The 24,196-nt window shown below is 35.5% G+C and overlaps 1 protein-coding gene and 1 long non-coding RNA gene across 2 annotated transcripts in view; both read right to left on the reverse strand.

The window, feature by feature from the left end:
* LOC135838067 (uncharacterized) overlaps positions 1–24,196 on the reverse strand; it is a 131,255-nt gene that overhangs the window by 91,212 nt on the left and 15,847 nt on the right. The gene's annotated exons all lie outside the window — the stretch shown is intronic.
* Inx7 (innexin 7) lies at positions 5,715–14,847 on the reverse strand. Its single transcript, XM_065353595.1, has one exon. The coding sequence runs from the start codon at positions 14,460–14,462 to the stop codon at positions 13,293–13,295; it is 1,170 nt and encodes a 389-aa protein (XP_065209667.1). The 5' UTR covers positions 14,463–14,847; the 3' UTR covers positions 5,715–13,292.

Raw genomic sequence — 24,196 nt, forward strand, 5'->3', positions numbered from 1 at the left:
AAATTGAAAATGAAAAAAAAAAATTCGATGATTCATAAAGATTATCGGTTAGTGCGAGTAGCTCGGCCGATGAGTCGATGAATTAAGAGTAATCTGTAGCGGTACTCTCGTCGTCGTCGTCGTCGTCGTCGTATAATTTATGTACCATGAATACGAACGCGTTAATCATCCTGGCTACCGTCTCTTCTGCTAGACAAAAAATCCACCAGGTATACCTAGGTATAGGTACACAGGTAATAACAGCACAGAAATTATGCTAAGAACCGCACTACACTCGATTTCGTTGTATTTTCAGAACACAGAAACGTGCTCGTGCGAAATTCGAAGCTCGATAGTTAATTAGGTACTATAGAGTATGCAATTTTCTAGCTGAATTGTGGCAGCGAAGGACTCGTAACACGAGAAGGATCAATTAAAGTGAATGAAAAACTTCAGGGTCACTACCTACTTATCAATTTGTTCGTTTGTTGGACGATTATTTCAAAATATACAAAACACGGCAAGATCAGGAAGTTGAAAACTTTTGTTACTCTTTTTGACCAAAGGGTGAACCTGATGAGTAAAATTTCAACATTTTCACACTCCCGAAATCCTCGACTTCGAAATATGTACATCAACAATTAAAATTTCAAGTTCTAAAGCCCATTTTTCTAATTTTTGGGAATTTTTTGAAAACCAAATTTGGGTCAAAAATAAGAAAAAACGTAATCATATTTGATTCGCCCCATTTTCGACCTTCCAAATCGATCAGAAAATAGTTCCAAACTGTTTTAACCAATTCTGGAGCATCCTGCAGATTTTTGAAAGTTGAAATTTCTACAAAGCTCAAATCATTTTCCCAGTCTTGATGCTGTGATTCGTGATTCATGATTCACAACAACCATAAGTCATGAACCACGTTGACTAATCGATTTTTTACTCTTTGTTCCCTTCATCAAACGATATCTTTCAATTTTTGTCACATTTTACTCGAATTATGTGATACTTTGTCCACTTTAAAAGATGCTTTAAGCAATTTGTGACCAACTTCGTCCCAATTTTATTAAAATTTCATCAATTTTTGGCAATTTTCAGTCGTTTTTATCATATGGACACTCCACAATTTTTCAGACACTTCATGCATTTGTTTGCAAAATTTCATTCCATTATATTGGATTGATTTCTATTTATAAGTACCTATAATGGATGAAATTATCACGTAATTCTGCTCAAATTCTAAGATACATTTATCAAGTTTTGGACATTTTCAAAAAAAATAACTTTTGTAACCAAAAAAAAAAATCAAAAAAAAAATACCCAAAACTTAACAAAACGCAAGCAAAACATTTTAATGTAGAAAAAAAAGACACCAAAAGAATCAGAAAGTTACTAGTTAGAAATTGAAATGTTCTGGTCTTTTCATTTTTAAAAAGGTGAACTGAGTATTTCGAAACTTGTCCATAAAAAAGCGAGACTTTTTGGCAAATGTTGGCAAAAAATGTAAACTTTTTGAATTTTCGACAAAAACGACAAAATTAAGTAAGACAATGACAATTTTTACAAATTGAAAAGCTTTTTGGAAATTTTTGCAAGAAACGAAATTTTTTTACAATTTTTGGCGAATGCAAAAAGCAGAACTTTACTCGTATAAGAAATATTAATGAATAAAAAAGTGACTTTTCAGCGATTTCTGACAAAAAAGAGGAAATGATTTGATCATTTTAGCAAAAAGTAGATATATTTGGGCATTATTGGCAAAAAAAACAACAACTTTTTGAAATTTTTGCAGAATACGAAAATTTTTTACAATTTTTGGCAAAAAGCAGACCTTTTAAATATTGACAAAAAAAAAACTTTTTATAAATTTCTGACCAAAAAGCGAAAATTTGATCATTTTAACAAAAATTAGATATGTATTTTTAAGAATTATTGGCAATAAAATTACATTTTTTCGCACTTTGTTTTCGAAAAGTGACACTTTTTTTTTACAATTTTTAGGTAAAAAACCGACACTTTTTGGTGACATTCGGCAATAAAATGAGACTTTTGAATTGTTAAAACGCTCAAATTTTTAGCAAAAAGCAAGATTTCTGGACATTTTTTTGAAAAAATCTTTCAAAATTTTTTGCAAAAAAAAAAAAAAAAAACAGAATTTGTACCTAACGATTTTTTGAATTCTTTGGCAAAAAGTGATATTTTTTGCTGAAAATGGGACAATTTTTCGGCGTAAAATAGCAAGATTTTTGGAATTTTTTGATAAAATAATTAGACATTTTGAGTGATTTTTTGAAAAAAAAACAACAACATTGGGACGGATAATATTTGATAAATTTTGCGTAAATTTTTGTCACTCGCTCAATATTTGGGTGTTTATGCAATATTTAACAAAATTTTCAGGTTAGTAGGAATTTCATCAAATCTCAGTTAGTCCGGCATATATGACAATAGGAGTAATTGCACCCCCCCCCCCGCCGATCCTTCGGGACAACTTTTTTCTTAAAGGGGACATCCTACAGAACATTTTAAAGCAAGCTTGCCCACAAAAAGTTGGCCTTACTTACAAAATGGCGGCCATTTTGATTGACAGGTCAGCCAAAATCGCAGATTCAAAATTTTACCAAATTGACCAAGAAAGCTGAAATTTGGCATATACCCGATTTTCGACATTTCAAATCGATTGTAAACGGTTTCAACCCGTTTTGAGCAGTTCTGGAGCCTCCAGCAGATTTTTGAAACTCGAAATTTCCACAAAATCCCGTCAAATTGGAGTTGTAAAGCTGAAATTTTTTCTAAAAACTGATTTCAATACGCTACGAAGTACTACAGGTAAATTTCAAGTCGTTTTGGAGCCTCCAGCGACTTTTTGAAAATTCCTGAAGCCACCAGCAGATTTTTTAAACTTTACATTTTCAGAAAATTTCATTAAATCGAGATGGAAAGCTGAAATTTACTCTACACTCCAATTTTAACACCCTCTGAAGACGACTTCAGGTTGGTTCAAGTCATTTTAGAGCCTCCAGTGACTTTTTTGAAAATTACTGGAACCTCCAGTAGATTTTTGAAACTTGAAATTTCCCCAACATTAATTTATCTAATGGAGTTGGCAAGCTGAAATTTACTTCGCAGACTTCATGGTGGTTTCAAATGGTTTTGAAGCTTCCAGCTACTTTTAGGAAAGTTTAATTTTTCAAAAAAACGCCACACAACCTTTCAAAAAGTCGCTGGAGGCTCCAAAACGACTTGAAATCCACCAGCAGTCAACTTCGCAGAGTATTGAAATTAGTTTAAATGCAGAATGATTTTCGACTCTCCATCTTAGTTTGATGAAATTTTGGGGAAATTTCCAGTTTCAAAAACCTACTGGAGGTTCCGGTAATTTTCAAAAAAGTCGCTGGAGGTTCTAAAATGACTTGAACCAACCTGAAGTCGTCTTCAGAGGGTGTTATAATTGGAGTGTGGAGTAAATTTCAGCTTTCCATCTCCATTTGATGAAATTTTGGGGAAATTTGAAGTTTCAAAAATTTGCTGGAGGCTCCAGTAATTTTCAAAAAAGTCGCTGGAGGCCCTAAAATCACTTGAAATTTGCCTGCAGTACTTCGTAGGGTATCGAAATTAGTTTTCAGAATAAATTTTAGCTTTACAACTCCAATTTAATAGAATTTTGTGGGAATTTCGAGTTTCAAAAATTTGCTGGAGGCTCCAGAATTGCTCAAAACGGGTCGAAACCGTTTCCAATCGATTTGGCATGTCGAAAATGGGTTTGGCCCAAATTTCAGCTTTCTAGGTCAATTTGTTAAAATTTTGACTTTTTCCCTCATTTTTGGCCTAAATTGGATTTTCAAAAATTCACCAAAAATCGAAAAACGCACTTCAGCACTTGAAATTTTGACATGTGATAAATTTTTGCATGATCTTTCGATCTACCTTTGTGAAGTTTGAAAAATTTCGTGCAAGTCCTATGTTAAAACGCAAAATCTGCGATTTCGGCTGACCTGTCAATCAAAATGGCCGCCATTTTGTAAGTAAGGCCAACTTTTTTTTGGGCAAGTTTGCTTTAAAATGTTCCTTAGGATGTCTCCTTTAAGAAAAAAGTTGACCCGGAGGATCGGCGGGGGGGGGGGGTGCAACTACTCCTATTCTCATATGCCGGACTAAGTAGTTTTCAGCTGTTTTCATGACATTTTAACTGCTTTTTAAAGCAATTCTCACAATTTGATCAAATGAGCTGTTTTTTCATTATTTTATGGTGATTTTTAATAATATGAGAAGTCAGTTCGACATACTTTCATGCAATTTTGAGAAATCTCATAAAGTTTTGGTAATTTTCTGGTGTCTTTATGTCATTTCAATTTTCAAGCCCATTTTAATGTTCTTATGATATTTGAGTGACTTTTTATGAGTCCATTCCATTTCGATAATATTATTTGATTAATTTATATTCATTTTTTTTGTAACTTAATGTGATTTTTTAAATTTCTTCATCAATTTTTGATCAATTTCAACTATTTTCATGACATTTCCATGAGGTTTTTTTGCAATTTTCGCAACGTTTGCTCAGATATGTTGATTCTTTATAAATTCATATCAACACAGTTCAATTTTTTTCTTTCACTAAAACTGCGAAATGCACAAATCTGATCTCGTCACACACAAAGTACACAAATAACTTGCATTTTCGCTGAGTGCAAATCTTCTCTTCTACGCTTCTTACCTACCATTGTATGACTTGGAATCCAACCAACAATACACTCGTCTCTATTGCAAACTGTTATTCCGCGAATTATAAGCCAAGACATCTGACAACTGCAATTTTTTTCATTTAATACGATTCAGGCATAGGCAAGGTATACGATTACACAAACCAACAACTTCGAGCCGTATAAAAATCCACTGACACGGGTATTTTCCACACATACACTCTGAAGCCTAATCAATTCACGTGTCGATGTCGATGTCGCATAGGTTTACAAATTCCTCAACAGTTTACACGACGGTTGATGCATTATAAGTAAACATTTCCATTTTCAACGCTCAGCCGCGTAATTGGGATAAAAAACGCGTTGCGCGGCGCAGCTACATCTCGACTCTTTCGTCGACAACCGACTCATTAATCGATTAATTAAATCGGAAACCGGATTTACGTTTAAAAATAACTCAATACCCTCCACTTCTTTTCATTTTTTTTTATTCCAACGCGCTAGACATTCTGTATGTACCTCTACTCTACCTTGCTTCAATCTCTACCAACTTTTTACCTGCCCTAATTGCCAAATATCAGTACCAGTAGGTACATACATTACTCGAACCATTGTTTGTAAAAAATAAACCATCGCCAATTGCTCACGCCTCACGCCGCTGCCATCGCCATGCCTCGGCACAGCGTCACGCTGCCTCATTTAATGGCATTTTTAACCGTTCAAATTCCGATTCGAATGCGCGCGCGAGCCAGCTAGGCCCAGTGCGTGCATCGTGCATGTAGTTAAGACGTTATATGTATAGGGAGATGCATCCAGCATCCACGACCGAGGAATTTCAAGCCAACCGGCTCACATGTATCCAGCAATCCAGCATATTTGCACTTCACACACTTGCACCGAAAAAAAAATAATAAAAAATAATGGCAAAGCGAAACTAGTAAAACTGCTTTCCTCTCTAAATCAGCGAGCGTAAAAACGTTGCATAAAATAGCGAAAATGAATTCGCGTGTAGAAAAAAAAACTCCAGCCTGCATTAAATAGTCGAACACAATAGAATTTTTTATAATTTTAAAAACAATTTCAACAAACAAAGCTCGCCATATTACACAACTACACAGTACACAATAATTATCCGAAATGTATAAATATTCGATTGAAAAAAAAAAGAAAAATAAATAAATGAAATAAAAAATAGGTACACGAGTAAAAAATTTTCTAAAAACGAATCGCACAAGTTGATAAATAGGTTAACCTTGAGTACAGAGAAAAAAAAATCTTAAAAAATATGACGTAAACTTGAGAGAAGGCAAGTTTCGAATCAGATAAGGCACTTTATACATACAAAATAAATACATACACGATAGTAGGTACAATACAAATAAATGTGTACATAATTACAACATACATTTTATACAAACAAATAGTTATAGGTAAGGTACACACAGTAACGTACTCAGGTTCGCTTCAGGTACCTTATATAGTAAATATATTGTAATCAAACTCACATATACGTTTTAGAGAATCAGTCCAAAGTACATTGAATACACGTAAAAATGACCTACAATTTGACGTTCGAAAAGAAGTACGTACGTAAATTTAGAAGAAGATAATCAGTAGGTATCGTACAAATTTAAACAACAAACTACGTGAATATGAGAGAAAAAAAACACACAAATATATACGAAATATCCGTCCAATTACAAAATTACAGGTACAAATGCATTTAAAAAAAAATAAAAATAAAAGAAATGCAATAATGCAAAAAATTCATTAAAAATGGTAATAAAGATTTAAAAAATAGAAATAATTCGCGCGTGTATTCGCCTTACACGATACATTTTGTATATCCTTTTTTTTTCAATTTTTACTTTTGCATAATGAGCAATCGAGTTAAAATCGCCTTCAGCTAACGCAACGTCAATGCATTTCAGTGATATTTTAATTTTAGGCACTCGTGCATAAGGTCACCATACAAAAAATATATATCTACTTATTGTACAAATAAAATGGTGTTAAAATCTCGTAACACTCGAGAAATGTGAAATATTTCCTACTTATCTATCGTCTTCTTAACCTTTCTCAAATTCCTCGCCTTCTCCTATAATTCCTTTCAAAAATTTCTATTAATTACATTCGATGAAAATATTTTTGAGATTCTTATCTACCTATTTTTCTAATCACTAATAAACATCGATGGAAGGTCAAGGTACATATTTTCGAAAACTTTTTCTCGAAAATACGACCATTTTTGCCCACTTTTTGAAAATATGTAATAAAATTTACTTCTATAGCTTGAGAGAACTCGACCATTTCATTTTCACCAAGGAAAAAGTTACGAGTTATATTATGATTAATAGACCTAAGGTCCAAGTTTTCACAAACAATGCATGGGTCAACCTTTATCGTAAAATGACTACAATTCAACCAAAAAAAAACCTTGTGAATATTTCGTAAAAAAAATGATCGAGAAAAGATCAATTTTTAATTAGTTAAGTATTGAATTTTATTTGAAAATTAAGAAAAAAATTTGAATCAGCAGTACGATGGTTATCACTTATCAGTCTTCCGCATTGCTATCATTATCAATACGAAATTTCCAAACACGCTGAGATAAGAAAGAAGTATGGGACAAGTGGCCTTCTCATAATACGAGCCTGCGATTTTGAAACAGTTCAACTCTCGATAAGATTATTATAACATTTTTAAAGCAAATTTTGAATGTTGAATTTAAAAATACCTAATTTTTCAAGGTATATCTATAATTAAAGTAGGAATAATTAAATTTTTTTCAGGAAGCTCATTTTTCGAAATGCTTAAGATAAAACATGAAAGTTGAAGTCTTGGAATAAGCTCCAATGCTCAACAAAGCTGTCAATTTTTGAAAATGTTGTCAAAAAGAGTCAATTTTTAAAAAGTTGTTAATTTTTGGCAAAAAATGTCAGAAAGCTCCAATTTTTAACAATGATGTCAATTTTTAACAAAGTTGCAAAAAGTGCCAATTTTTAGAAAAGTTGTCAAAAAGTGTCAATTTTTGGAAAGTTTTCAAAAATGTCAATTTTTTGAAGAGTTGTCAAAAAGTTTCAATTTTTTAAATAAGTTGTCAATTTTTGAAAAAGCTGTAAAAAAATGCAATTTTTGAAAAGTTGTCAGAAAGTGTCAATTTTTCAAAAAGTTGTCAAAAATATCAATTTTTGAAAAAGTTTTCAAAAAGTGTCAATTTTTGGAAAGTTGTCAAAAAATGTCAATTTTTTGAAGAGTTGTCAAAGTGTCAATTTTTTGAATAAGTTGTCAATTTTTGAAAAAGTTGTAAAAAAACGCAAAAAGTTGTCAGATAGTGTCAATTTTTGAAAAAGCTGTAAAAAACCACAATTTTTGGAAAGTTGTCTGAAAGTGTCAATTTTTCAAAAAGTTGTCAAAAATATCAATTTTTTGAATAAGTTGTCAATTTTTGAAACAGTTGTAAAAAAATGCAATTTTTGGGAAAGTTGCCAAAAAATATCAATTTTTGACAAAGTTGTCAGAAAATGTCAATTTTTGGAAATGTTGTCAAAAAGTGACTAGTTTTCAAAAAGTTGTCAAAAATGTCAATTTTTGGAAAAATTGTGAAAAAGTGTCAATTTTTGACAAAAAATGTCAGAAAGCTCAAATTTTTAACAATGTTGTCAATTTTTGACAAAGTTGCAAAAAGTGCCAATTTTTGGAAAAGTTGCAGGCAAAAATATGTCGAAAATTAAGCCATATCGTTAATAGGAAACTTCCATATTTTTTTTCAAATTTTTGAGACTTAAAATCTGAAAGTCATTTCAATGTTACTCAAAATGTCAAAAATTTGTAATTTTTTTCGTTTTTGAAAGCTTCACTAATTGTACTTAATATCAACAATTTATCGCATTTTTTTCAAGTTATCAAATATCAATGTCCAACTTCCAAATTGAGCAAGATTTTTTTTTCAAAAGTTTTTGTAACAAAAAAAGCGTCTATTTTTGCCAAAATTATCAAAAAAAATAATTTTTTGTTAAAATTGTCAAAAAGTGCCCATTTTTGGTGAAATTGTTTGCCCAAAAAAATTCTGTTTTTGCCGAAGTTGTCAAAAAATTCACATTTCAAGTCAAAATTGTCAGAAAGTAAAGTTGGAATTTGTATTTTCGTCAAAATTCTCAAGAATTAGTTTCTTAATGAAATAGGTGATCAAATGGTTGTCATTTTTGACAAAACGGCTAAAAAGCATTGATATTTGCCTTGCCTGCCTAAAAGTCCTCTTTTTGTTTCGAATTTCACCAAAAAAGTTCATTGTCAAATTTCATCCCCCCCCTTCCCCAGCAAAAAATTCTTTCATTTCCCAGTTTTTTTTTTGAAAATTTTTCGATTGAAATTACTTTTAGTGGCACTTTCAAAATGCCCCACAAAAATGGATTCAGGAGAAACCTCCAACCACATAAAATTTATCAATTACTTTTCCAATGACCAGCATATGAAAAATCTTATCACAGCCACCAACGTGAACTTCCATCAACATTTTCATCGCAGGCTTGTCGACCCCCCTCCCCCTTCAGCATTTTAATCAAGTAAAGTGACGAGCTTCTCAGTACATACAATCGAAACACACCCTTCTACCAAAGACCACGTTCGTTTCTGTTAAATTCCCTATAGACATCTCTACCCTTCGAGGCTGGAATCTGTAACGTTGCGGGAAAAATGCCTACACCTCCCACCGCGTCCATCTACACGTATTTTTTCAAGATCATTCGACACTGTTCAGCGTTCACTGTTCACACAATCACACATACACAGGTGAGTACACAGGCGAAAAATAAAAGAAGAAAACGAAAACGTTTTACTTCCTCGAGAACCCGTTTTTACATCTGGGTGGTAATTTTAGTCGATAATCGCGACGCCGCTATAATCACATCCTCAAACATTCAGTATTCAGCTCTCTGGCAACATATGTTGATGGTAATATCCCAACGTAGGTACCTAATAAACCTATCTCTACACTTGAGTTTATATAAGCTCGCGTACTCGGACAGTATAATATTCTTATCCAATCATCATATGTACCTATAGGTACTGTAATCGAGAGACAGCGAGGTTCATTTTTTTTTTTTTGGCACAATTCCTAACAACACGACCAGATAGATTTCTCAATACACGAACAACACATCCACCAAAGCGTGGTAAAAAAGCAATAACCTCTTCGGCTCTTCGTTTCGAGAACGCACGCAGGTATTTGATTTTTGCACAAAGAGGGTAACGTTGCCGAGAGAGAGAGAGAGAAGATCTACCAGTTGATCAAGATGACGTCCCGTCATGGTCCCGTCCATAGGAAGTAAGAAGTCTGAAAATTTATACGAGATGCGACTGATTTATAAAAACTCTCTGCCAGATACCAATCTTCGTGTATATTCGATCGGTGGTGCTCTGCAGACTCGATGACGAATGAGCCAAGAATTCGACGTTGTCGAGGATACCTGCAGTGGTGGTGGTGGGGCGGAGACGAGTGGAAAATAAATCGTGATCTTTAACACGGAGAGGAGAGCCACATCCATCGATCCAGAGCCGGCTTTTTAATTGTATCATCAATTAAAACGCCGCACATAACAATGGAAAGTTTACAATTATTGGCACGATTTGTCCTCTCGCATGCATCTTCGCCTCAAAAGTTGAGTTAGAGCTCACACTCTGCAGCAGCCACGCACCACTGTTCGAGTTCTTCGCTCGTCTTCTTTCTCCAAGTATATAAAGAAAGAATAGAAGAAGCATTCGAATAGACGGCCGTGTGGCTCTGCTGCTGAACAGTAGCAACAACCTAGAACGTTTCTTCCAGTAAAAATCGTGACCTCTCCAAAAATCTTTCACAGTTTAACGCTGGCAGTCTCGTAACAGCGTAGGTAATTTAAAAACAACGCCGATACGAGTAGCTACCGCATCTTTTCATCGTACTACATGCGACTACCTATATTTCTAGTTACACGTGTGTTTCTCATCTTCCCTTTTTTTTTCCACATCCTAATTTCCTAAACGTCTCATTCAGTATACCTATATTGATGACCACTCGAATACTCCTATAGCTTTTGGTTTATTGAAATTCGATGGTTGAGGGGAGGAGGCGAGGGGCAGAAGGAGGAGATTTTTCAACCCAACCAAAAAAAAAATCAGATTTTGACCAAATCAGAAACCTTCACTTTTAGTTGAAAGTCACTCAGAAAATAATTTAGTTCCGGAAGTGCCCATGAAGGGAAGAACTGAGCTATCAAAGAAAAGAAAAAATCGTGTTTTCGGATTCCTGACGCTACTCAACCTATTGCACATTTCAAAAATTCCCAGGCATAGTAGCACAATTTTTCTAAAAAAAAAAAAAAAGACTAGTGAAAAAAGTGACCAATTTTTTCTGTATTCCAGCGTTCAAGAGAGCAAAAAATCGAAAAACAAAAGTAAAAAGTACGAACCGACACAATACATATCTCACCTGAAAACCTTACTTTGTTCTCCCCAGCCCCCCCCCAGGAAAATCCTTGTTTTTTTATGTGAAAACGAGTAGGTAATTCATTTTTTGACTTTTAAAATTTTATATTTTGAATTTCGAGAGGCATAAAAACAATGTTTTTTTGTACGTTTATTTTTAATTAAAAATAGATTTTCATCTTGATTTTGAAAAAGAAAAGAAAAAAAATCTTTCAAAAAATGATGATTTGAAAAGTAAAAATTTGTGTTTTTTATAAAATTCTAAAATTTGTTTAATGAAGAAAATTTGCAAAAAATCCTTTGAAAATTAGTGAAAAAAAGATAAATTTGATAAAAAACAATAAAAAGTGACCTTTTTGGACGAAAAATAACCAATAGAGACCTTTTGATGAAAAAAGTAACCAAAAGTGACTTTTCGTGAAAAAAAAGTGACCCGCTACGATGCCTGAAAATTCTAGAAAAATAGTCAAAAACTTACGAAATTTTTTCGATTTTTTGACAATTTTAATAACGACAAAAAATTGGCACCAATGAGTACCAAAATTTCTCCAGTTTCTGGAATTTCGATGTCTTGGCTCAAGAAATGCCAAATATTGGAGAAAAACAAAATTTTCAAAACTCGAATTTATCAAAAAATAAGCGATTCGCAAATTTTCAACTGCTCATAGTAGAGTACTAAAAGTCCCACAACAGGTTGAGTAACGACAAGAGTGAAAAAACCACGATTTTTTCAAAAAATGCCCCCTCCCCTCTAAAGTGCAAACAGTTAATGTAGCCCTGTTTTAATCGATGGATACCTGAGAAACAGGAGTCGATGATACTTGATGTTGAACCAATCATCGTGAAAAAAACTCCCATCAGATATACAGCGAGGAAAACAGAAAAAGTAAAAAGAAAGTTCTAAAATAAAGCACATTCATCTCATCTTTCAAAAATAAAATCCATAGGTGTGGTCCGAGAATGTTTCAAGGTCGAAAAAAAAACGAACAAAAATCCCTGCAGGAGTTTGAAAAGTAAGAGTAGGGTCGAAATAACGACTATTTTGGGGTAGACATTCTTGCAGGATTCTATTGTTAATGTCCTTCGCACTCATTCATGCAAAAAAAAAAAAACATCGAATAGTCACACATTTTACACGTTTTGATCATCATTCACAAAGATCCAGTAGCCAAAGTCTCGAAGTCTCACTTCACACTATCCAGAATAGAAAAAAAAAGCATACTTAGTTTATATTTTACTCCATTAACTATCGATAAATATGGCAGTGTTGCCATCCAGCCGGATCACTCGTTAGACAAAAGGACCAAACGTAACCCTGCACAAATGGCAATCTTCGAAACGGTCTAGGTGAACCTATAAATAAGGAGCAAGTACGAGTAAATTTGGTGGTATCTTGCAAACAAAGGCGAGGGATGAATAGGCCTACCGTGATACCCTCTGAAAAAGACGGCTAATTTCCAAAACTACGACGACGACGAAATGAAATCGGTTTTCATGCACATCCCTTCGCCACCCTTCTCTCGTATTTTTTGAGGGTGCATCCCTCGTTCTTGTTGCAATCTGCGACGCGGTGGGATAGGAAAAAAAATCAATAAGCTGGTCGTTTTCTACATATTTCTTCAAACCCTTCAAATTTACTCTCGTTATAACGACGACGACGATTATCAGTATCTCACAGGACGATGGTGGTAGTGATGGTGAAAAGGAATTCTCAATTCTCATCTAATAAATAACCTATCGTCTCACACATCTTCACTGAAATGCGGCGCGATTGGCGACTGGCGTTTCACGTCGCAAAAAAAAATATTATCACACAACAAGAATAAAAAAACACCGTAGAATAATATCTCCTAGACCTCGTCTTCGTCTTCTAAACTAGTATCTACCTAATAAGAGACAGAAATTACAGTAAACAATGAGCATCTAAATACTATCACACGACTTAGGAATCACTTAAACACTCGTAATTGTTGTATAGTAGGTATAAAAAATAAATAAATAAATTGGAAAAACATGCGAGAGATGTTAGCTGGCATGATGGTCGATGAAACGTCCATCGTCACACGATAGAACAACAAAAAAAAATAAATCAGGCCGAGATAGATACCTTTATGGAAAAAAATGTAGATAGGTACACGTCGTCGTATAGCATGACTAGGCTGCTTTCAATGGTTTCTTTTCATCTTCGAAATCCGGCGACTGTCTGTGTTCTTCCAAGTCGGTGGCTAAATTATGAAGTAATTCCGTAAACAAGAGCGAGTCCATATTCGATCCTAAATAATACAGCAGCAGCCAGTCGCTGAATCGAGCTTGTCTGGTAATTATGGCCACATCTACCGGATTCAGTTTCGTGCCGGTAGTCTCTTTCAGCAAATAGTGATTAAATCTTTCGCTTTTGTTGTGCAACACGAACGATATCAAACGCCACAGCAAACCTAGCAAAGTGATCGGCACCAAGGCGGCGAACCAGAACCATAAAATAGCGTAGATCTTCTCGTTGACGATGTTCAAAGCCATCACGCACATAACGTCGTGCACTTGGATCGATCCGGAAGGACCGTATTTATGGAAATCGCATTTGGTCACCTTTGGGAAAACTTGCTCGAACGGATTATCACCTGGTTCGGCTGCCCATAGACGTCTACCCAACGAGATAAAACTGCCACCGAGGAAACGGTCCATAGCTTTGAGCTGCATCATAACGTTAAACAAGTACAGGCATTCGCAAAACACCAGCATCAGAGCCCAGTATCGATTCAGTCTGAATCTGCTGATGGTCTGGAACTGTTTGTGCAGATCGGCGGCGATTTTCTGCGTCGTTTTGACGCTGTAAACGTACGCGCGGGAAATCTGCCTATCTTGATCGTCCGGCGACCGCAGATAGATACGTTGCAGACCGTCGACCATATTGCGAATAGTGCCACCTTCGTAGCTTTTCCAAATCAAATGAGGTAAGTAGAATAGCAGAGCTTGCCCGAATAGCACGAATGGCACCCATTGGTAGTACGCGTGCCTGATGATCTTCTCCTTATCGGTATGAGGAGCGACTCCGGGATGAGCAAAGGATACGTTGTAGTCGTTGATTACCGTGTACGTTGACGTAAAGAAGCAGAAAGTATTGACGACGTGAGGCGCGACACCTTTATCGTGAATGCATCTGATATGTTCGCCGATGTATTGTCGACTGCACACCAAACAGGTGCAGGCCAGCAGCAGCCAAAAGGTCAATCTGTAGTGCAATTTGGCGACCGCGTTGTCGATGCTGATGATTTTATGCTGGGTCACATAAGCCCGATGTAAAATGTCACCAAAAACGTTAAACATGATTACCTACGACAAAATCTCCTCGACCAAACTAAACCAAAATAAAACGAAAACACGCGACACTGGAACCGCGACAGCACCGCACCGCGACCCAAAGGGGTGAAAAAAACACTCTCAAAAAAAATTGCGCTGATCTACGATCAATGATCAACGAAGATTCGATTCGATTCGGCTACACGACGACGACGAGCAGCCACGATCACAAGAACCACATACAACAGACGGCAACTGAGCCCGACATTGGTTTAGTTAACGACTAAACTACACTGCGGGCTGCGGCGGCTCTCTCGCGATCGCTTCGCGTCGTAGAAATCGGTTCGCGACGGACGGAAGGGGCGGCTACACGGGTAATACCGGCAGCTGTTTATTAACCCATCGTGCGACGACACATGCATCGTGCCGTAGTGTAGCCTACACACACTACACATACCAGAATACCATATATATGTACAAGCGCTGATGGGCTATCTAACTACCGTTGCCGTTGGTTGCTCAGCTCTCTGTTTCTCTGTTCCTACTTTCTGGCCTATAGTGCTTCCAAGCTTACTCACTTCTCCAGTTCTCCAGTATACCTCGCGGGTTTGGGTGAACTGTATGCAGTCTTAAATTAAAGACAATGAAATTCCCATTCGATTGGTGTTGAATTTTTATCATTTCGCGTAAAAATAACGATTTTATGAATACTTATATTTCACTGATTTTTGCATACTACGTACGTCATCTTTAAACTAAAAATACTCGAAATTTTCAGTAGACACATACGTATTTTAATACAACAAAATGTTGGGAATATCATCCTATTTAAAATGAGCTATAACCGAAAGCTCTACAGTCTACATGCAACCGTTCAAAAGTTTTCGAAGTTTAAAGTTGCGAAAACGAGCTGCAAGCGGTAAATATTGATCTTCAAACAGAAATTACTGAACATTTTGAGTGGACACATATAGGTAATTTAATACATCGAAATGTTCGTAATTGTATCTTCTTTGAAATGGTTGTTTACTGAAAGCTCTACCTTCAACCGTTCAAAAGTTCTTGAAGATCAAAGTTGCGACGTATTTGCCTAAATTATAGCTAAGAATTCCTACCTTTTGCTAAAATTATCGAAGTTTCACCTTTTTCAAAATTCTGAAAATTGTCGCTTTTTTGCAAAAATTTTCAAAAAGTCGTTTCTTTTAGAAATTGCTGAGAAGTTTTGCTTTTCTTCGAAAAATATTTACAAAAAAGTTTCATTTTTTTCTCAAAAAATTACGAAAAATTATCGTTTTCTTCTGTAGAAATTCCTAATATTCGCTATGGTTTTTGGTGAAATTGTCAGTCCCGTTTTTCTACCAAAGATGGTAAAATTTTCAAAAATTAATACTTTTTTGTAAGTAAAAAATTCCAAAAAAGCTCGCATGATTTCCAAAAATTGCTCCTCAAGAAAAAGTCCTGCCTTTTGCTAAAATTATCAAAGTCTGGCTTTCTGCCAAAAGTATCAAAAAGTCTCGATTTTTGACGAAATGCTGCTTTCATAGTCTTGAAATCCGGGTCTCGAAATCTTGAAATTGACAGTTTTTAAATCAGATTGCCAAAATCATTGTATTGAAATTCGGGTCTCGTAAGCTTGAAATCAGAGTCTCAGTCTTAGAATGTAGAACTCTGGGTCTTGAAATGCTCTTTTCATAGTCTCGAAATCCAGGGTAGTAAATTAAGGCCACTGGGTGCGGATTAATCTGTTAGTTAGGGATATCCGAGTCTCGAAGTCTCAAGATCAGGGTCTCAGCACGTTGAAGTCTGAGTTTTGGAATCCGGCCCTGGAATATTGAAATCCGGCTCTTGGAATCTTGAGTCTAAAACCAAAACCACCAAAACTCAATTTTCAGCTGCCCAAATTCATTTTTCGATTTTTAGCGAATTTTTGAAAATACAAAATTGACTGTTTTTTTTTGGCGATTTATGCTTTTTTTCTAAAAGTACGTACACTTGATCAGTAAAAATGGTCAAAATAAGTCCCAAAATTAATATTAAATACCCAAATCCAAATTGTACCATTTCCAGTCATTCTGGAGCCTCCAGCGCGATTTTTCAATTTCTCCAGAATTTTGAATTTGCTCCAGAAGGCGTGAATATGATGAAGTGGGGAAGCTAAAAATCGAGTTGTGTATTACACTCGACCCGTTTAAAGAGTTTATCTACATTTGAACCGATTTTGGGAGTGACTCCTCAAGAGCGGTTTTTTGACCAGCTTTTTTCAAAGTTAAAAAATCCAAAAAATCAAAAGATAACCGTTTGTGAGGAAATTTTTGAAATTTGCGCGAATCGCTGTATTTCTTCAAGGACTAACCATCGGAGAGCAAATTATACCTACCATTTCCAGCCGTTTTGGAGCGAGAGTGACACCTCAAAAAACCACTCTTGAGGTTTCACTCTCAAAATCGGCTCAAATGCGGATTAACTCGTTAAACAGGTGGAGTGTAATATACAACTCGATGCCTAACTGCATATTCACGCCTTCTAAAGCAAATTCAAAATTCTGGAGAAACTGAAAATCGCGCTGGAGGCTTCAGAATGACTGGAAATCTGGTCAAAAAGCCACTTTTGAGGTGTCACTCTCAAAATCGGCTCAAATGTGGATAAATAACTCGTTAAATAGGTCGAGTGTAATATACAACTCGATTTTTAGCTGCCCAACTTCATATTCACGCCTTCTGGAGCAAATTCAAAATTCTAGAAAACTTGAAAAATCGCGCTGGAGGCTCCAGAATGGCTGGAAATGGCGAAATTTGGATTTGGGGGGCTAATATAAGTTTTAGGACTTATTTTGAACATTTTTACTGATCAAGGACGTACTTTTTGAAAAAAAGCATAAATCACCAAAATAGTCAATTTTGGATTTTCAAAAATTCGCCAAAAATCGAAAAATGAACTTGGGCAACTGAAAATTTGGTTTTAGGGGTGTTAGACTATGCCCTTTCCAAAAATTGCGGTCCTGTTCAAATCGAAGTGTGACACCTCAAGAGGTTCCCTTGTCAGAAGCGCCAGGAATGGGTAAAAAATTTGATTTCTGATGATAATTCTACTGGGTGTATACAGTCCGCACTCATTTCTGGAAATGATTTTCCCTGACTTTTCCTGGAGGTATTTTAGACCAATTTTTCCAATTTTCCAGATTCTTGAAAAATGAACACATGCAATCAGGTGGGGTGGGGGGGGGAGGCTATCAAATTTTTTCGAACATCATGAGATCCAAATTGTGCCCTTTTTTTTTCAAGCATGACTGAGTGCTCAATAGGGTGTGGCCCTTATTTAAACTTAATGGGAATTTTTTTTTGCTTTTTTAGAGGGAAGAATCAAGATTTTAACGTGCTGAGCTCAATCGATGTTATCAAAATTTTTAAAAAGGGAGGCGTTCTGTTAAAAGAACAAAAATTGTATTAATAATTCGCATTCGAGCATAGACACAATAGAAGAACATCGTTTTTCAAAAACTTAGGGCTTGAATACCGGATAGATATCACTCTCGGTTTTGGTTTCGGTTTTATGTTTTTTGAAAAAGTAGAGGTTTTGGTTTTAGTTTTTTAAAATATTATCTCTCTCGTTCCAGTTTTGGTTGAAGATCTTGATTTCAAAGGAATCGGTATCGGTTTCGGTTTTTTCCTTTTTTCTCTATTTTTTAGAGGGAAGAAGGCCAAGAAAGTGATCACTTTTTCAAATACTTTTTGTATGTGACTAGAAAGCGGCACTTTGGCAGTGCCAAATTTGTCAAATATTTTAGTTTTACTTTATTTTTATCAAAAATGCAGTATTAATTACCTACGCTAATTACCTGAAAAATTCCAAAACCAATTCAGTTTTCAATCGGTTACGCTCTCGGGTTTGGTTTTGAACTTGAGAAATAAACGCTCCCGGTTTCGGTTTTGGTTCTGGTTCTGGTTTCGGTTTTGAGCTATTTTAATCGGTTTTTGGGGGTTTCGGTTTTGGTTTCAATTTGCAAGCCCTGGAACTGAATACTGAACAGAACTGAATGCAGAACTAAATACTGAACTGAATACTGAAGTTTTATTTTATTTTATTTCGATACTGAAATTATATTTCATTTTATTTCATGTTTTTATTAATTCATTCTTTCATCCAGTCTTTCAGTATTTCCATCTTTCCGCCCAGTGAAAAAATACCAATCGTTTTTAAAATACCAAAATATCTATTGGTATTTTTTCACATGGGTGTCTGCCCGTCTTTTCATCTTTTCGTCTATTCGTCTATTCATTTTTTCATCTTTCCGATGCTACCAAAATTCCCTGACTTTTCCAGGTTTTCCAGGCTTGTGGACACAATGTTCTAAATCCGGCCAGCACAGCATAGACTCTTCGGCCAAAACATTAGCAGCTCAAGTTGACGTAGTGGAGAGAAACTGTCATTTTTCGAATTCAAACATACCACGAGAAAAGAACTTTCAAATTAAAAATTCAACAAAATGGCGAAGTAAGTGGGAGCTACCATTTACAATTCTGAAAAAATTTCTATAGATGTACCTTTTTAAAATCAATTTTTTCACGTTATCAGATGTCGATAAAAATGAAGCGAACCACAATAATAACACACGTTTTAAATTAGTTTTCAGTTTGTTCAATATACTCGTATGTACCAAAGTTTTTGAGTTTTTACTACTTTCTTCAAATGTAACTGCCGCAAAGGAAGACCTAAAGCTCCACGGATGAAGTTTAATATAAAAAACTAATGCTTTATTCGTGTTCAACGTTATTTTGAAAACATATTGTTTCATGTTTCACACAAACGAGACTAATTTTTCAGATTTTACCCCATTTGGGGAGGTGCTGAGGGACGTGGATGGGGTCCAATCAAAAATCTGACGTCATATTCGTGTTCAGCGTCACCAAAAACATACAATTCGATATATCACATGGTCCAGACTTTTTTCGAAAGTTTTGCCCAAATTTGGGGGAGGGAGTGCTCCTTCTTCATTAAAAAATCCCATCTCAAAAATTAAATATTTCGAAAAACCATCGAAAGGTACATCTATGGAAATTTTTGCAGAATTTTAAATCGTAGCTCCCACTTACTGCGCCATTTTGAAATTTGAACTTTCAATTTGAAAGTTCAACTTTCAACTTTTGAAAATTTCAAAATGGTTAAAAGTCAAATTCAATGCCCTTTCGAAAAGTGAAATCAGTTTTGATCAAAGTATCATAGCTTTGGAGGTATACGCTGCTGAAGTTGAGCATCTCGAAACAATGCGAAAATAATTGAAGCCCCCCCTCCCTCACCCCATCACTGAGGGCACTGGGACTAAACTGATTGCGGGTTTCTTACTCACAAGGGAACCTCTTGAGGTGTCCGACTGTCCGCCTCCGATTTGAGCGGGACCACGATTTTTGGAAACAGCAAGATCTAAAACCCCCAAATCCAAATTTTCAGCTGCCCAAATTCATTTTTCGATTTTTGGCGAATTTTTGAAAATCCAAAATTGACTATTTTGGTGATTTATGCTTTTTTTAAAAAAGTACGTACTTGATCAGTAAAAATGTTCAAAATAAGTCCTAAAACTGATATTAACCCCCCAAATCCGAATTTCGCAATTTCCAGTCATTCTGGAGCCTCCAGCGTGATTTTTAAATTTCTCCAGAATTTTGAATTTGCTCCAGAAGGCATAGGCGATGAACCTGATCTTTCGCAGTAAATTATGTGAATAGATAGCAAAATGAATCGAAAAAGGATTCGTTGATGATCAAAAATATAAGGCAGAAATTTTAAATTATAATTTATAAAATATATAAATAAATAAATAAATAAATAAATAAATATAATACATATAAAAAAATCAACTTCTAAATATTTATGTTTTTACCTAACTACTCCTACGAGGATTTCACACCATCTTTTTTTAGTTGCTTTAAGACGTCTTTAAAATGTTGTTTCAATCTTTCTTCCTTAGAGTTTAGTACAATTTCTTCGATGGGACTCTTCATAGGAGGCGTGAAATCTGAAAAGTCCTGATGCATCGGAGGCACCCAAGTGTCAGTTCCTTGGTACAAGCTTGCACTGTCAGGAATTGATTTTTGGCAGCTAAACAGCATATGTGCGGCCTCCGCATAATCGGTGGAAATAGTGGTTTGCTGAGGGCTGTGGTGAAACTTGTTTGACCAATAGTACGCTTCCATGATTCGTTGCGCCAATAAAGGGTGCACACATTTATACTCCATAAGCATTTCGTCTAACCATAGTTTCCAGCGTCTTAAGTGTTGATCCTGCATTGAATTCAACGGGGAGTAAAATAAAACATTAAAAAATGCAATAAATTTCTCACATTTCGTTGGCAGTTCAGGTTTTGTTTTTTTTTCTGGCGCAGGAGGATTCTTGGCCGATTGTTTCGTGGCATCCGGGCCATTGTCGGGTTTTTCTACGTACGCGAACGTGCATCTTTTTTTGTCGATGAGTTTCAAATTCAAAGGTTCTAATATATTCACGATTTCGTTTTGCCAATCGTTACTAAAAGAAAATCCTTGCATGGCAGCAGCGAAAAAATAATTGTTACGTTTGAAATCGTTGGTGAAGTTCTTGGCACCAATTAGGGTATTTTCTGTATGCGGTATAAAACATCTATAGGGTAACCGGACACTTCCCCGAATCCACTTTCCCGAAAGACGTTTTCCCGAATGTCAAAATCCCGATTTTTTTTATCCCGAATCCATTTCCCCGAATCCGTTTCCCCGAAAGACCTACACCCGAAAATTGAAAGAAAATTGAGTTTAAAAAATTTGTTTATTTTTTAATCTCAGAGATTGATGTTATTACCTAAGGAGCAGAGAGGCATAAAAATGATACTTTTTATGCGAAAAGTCGAATTTTTCACTTTAAAACCTTTAAAATTGAATATTTTTTTATAAATTTTTAATTTTTAAAAAGAAAAGAAATAAGTCCTTGCTTTGCTTGGGCCAAAGCTTTTGAAAATTTCTGTTTTGAGAAGTAAAAATAAAAACATGTTTTTCTTTAATCACAGGCCCTTTTTTTGCCTGACCCGCGCCCTCCAGAAAGCTTAAGTTCGAGGTAAACTGTCCCCTTTGCCCCACTCTCGATGGCCGTGAGTAGGTACCTATTGTGATTAGAGAAAAAATTGAAAATTTTGACAATATACTAATATGATAATTAAGATCATTTTGAATTTGTAGGTACCTATACCTACCTACTCGTCTCTAACCGTAAGTACAACTATTTGAAAAGGGGAGAGGTGTCTAGTTTACACTGAGGCATTCGGGATGTAGGCGTTTGGGATATAGGCATTCGGGTTACAAGCATTCGGGATGTGGGCATTCGGGATTTTGGACGTTCGGGTTACTGGTTCGGGTACACGGCATTCGGGTAAATGGATTCGGGAATACAGAAATCGGGATTTTGTCATTCGGGAAAATGTCTTTCGGGGAAGTGGATTCGGGAAAATGTCCGGTAATCCATCTATAGAAGTCCGAACAAGTAAGGTCTTCAAAATATTTCGAGTAAAAATAGTTCATAGAACTCAGGTGAACATTATCAGAACTCAACTTAAAATAGGCTTTTGGAGTTGCCCTAACTTCAGATTTCTTTCCGTTTTCACAATTACACGCACAAATTATCAACGTAAATATGTAACATGCGCGGTACATTTTTAACAAAACGTAAACGTACTGCATCTCGAAGGACTGTCGAATAAACACTACCTAAATTATTGCACACCATAAGCACATTGCATTGAGAAAATTAATTAAAAGCATTTGTGGCAAATATTCGTGGAAGCAAGTATACTTATCTGACTAATTTGAAAAAATTGGATGGAATTTTTTTTTAAATTAAAAATTTAATTAGTGAATACAGACGGCAAAATGTAATGTAGGTATCTCTATTCCACTTAATATTTCTCCTTATTTATATCAACGGCTAACGCACATTTCTTCTTCGTATCGATATCTATAACTACATATTAACCATAGTTATTAAATTTTTTCAATACCTGCATACCAAAACCTATCAAAAAATCAATATGATGAAACCAAAGTATAAATTTCTTCATATTTTTTACCAATAGGTAATCACTCACACGTAGGTACCTTAATATTCGTATTCAATATGTATGACGTCATATTCGTGTTCAGCGTCACCAAAAACATACAGTTCGATACATCACATGCCCCAGATTTTTTTTTCGAAAGTTTTGCCCAAATTTGGAAGAGGAGGTGCTCCCCCTGCATTACAAGATCCCATCTCGATAATTGAATATTTCAAAAAACCATCAAAAGGTACATTTATGGAAATTTTTTTCAGAATTTTAAATGCTAGCTCCCACTTACAATTCCATTTTGAAATTTGAACTTTCAATTTGAAAGTTCAACTTTCAACTTTTGTTGGAAAGAGCATAATGTTCTAAAACCCCCAAATCCAAATTTTCGGCTGCCCAAGTTCATTTTTCGATTTTTGGCGAATTTTTGACAATCCAAAATTGACTATTTTGGTGATCTATGCTTTTTTCAAAAAAGTACGTACTTGATCAGTAAAAATGTTCAAAATAAGTCCTAAAACTGATATAAACCCCCCCTCCCCCCAATCCAAATTTCGCCATTTCCAGTCATTCTGGAGCCTCCAGTGCGGTTTTGAATTTCTCCAGAATTTTGAATTTGCTCAAGGAAGGCGTGAATATGAAGTTGGGTAGCTAAAAATCGAGTTGTGTGTTATACTCGATCTGGTTAACGAGTTTATCCACATTCAAGTCGGTTTTAGGAGGGACACCTCAAGAGTGGTTTTTTGACCAGCTTTTTCATTAATAAGAAATCCAAAAAAATCAAAATTTTACCGTTTTCAAGGAAATTTTTGAAATTTGTTCGAATCGCTGTATTTCGTCCACAACAAACCCCCCGAGGACGAGTTCCGTCATTTCCAGTCATTCTGGAGCCTCCAGCGGATTTTTAAAGTTCTCCAGAATTTTGAATTTGCTCCAGAAGGCATGAATATGAAATTGGTCAGCTAAAAATCGAGTTTGCATTATACTCGATCTGTTTAACAAGTTTATCCACATTTGAGCCGATTTTGGGAGGGACACCTCAAAAGTGGTTTTCTGACCAGTTTTTTTTCAAATAAAAAATCCAAAAAAATCAAAAGTTTTCCGTTTGGGAGGAAATTTTTGAAATTTGCGCGAATCGCTGTATTTCGTCCACAACTAACCTCCCGAGACCGAATTCCGCCATTTCCCACCGATCTGGAGCCTCCAGCGCGATTTTTAAATTTCTCCAGAATTATTAATTTGCTCCAGAAAGCGTGAATATGAATTTGGGCACCTAAAAATCGAGTTGATGAGTTATACTCGATCTGTTTAACGAGTTTATCTAAATTTGAGTCGGTTTTGGGAGGTACACCTCAAGAGTAGTTTTTTGACCAGATTTTTCATTTTCAAAATAAAAATATTCAAAAATCAAAATTTTACCGTCTCCAAGGAAATTTTTGAAATTTGCGCGAATGGCTGTATTTCAAACACAACAAAACCCCCCCGAGGCCGAGTTCCGCCATTTACGGCCATTCTGGAGCCTCCAGCGTGATTTTATATTTCTCCAGAATTTCCAGAATGGCTGGAAATGGCGGAACTCGTCCTCGGGGGGTTTTGTTGTGCTTGAAGTACAGCCATTCGCGCAAATTTCAAAAATTTCCTTGGAGACGGTAAAATTTTGACTTTTGAATATTTTTATTTTGAAAAAAAGCTGGTCAAAAAACCA

The sequence above is a fragment of the Planococcus citri genome, chromosome 2 (genome assembly GCF_950023065.1).
Source record: "Planococcus citri chromosome 2, ihPlaCitr1.1, whole genome shotgun sequence".
NCBI lineage: Eukaryota > Metazoa > Arthropoda > Insecta > Hemiptera > Pseudococcidae > Planococcus > Planococcus citri.

Bases quoted from the DNA above. Each gene is read 5' to 3' on its own strand.
- Inx7 (XM_065353595.1), bottom strand. From the start codon at position 14,462: ATGTTTAACGTTTTTGGTGACATTTTACATCGGGCTTATGTGACCCAG.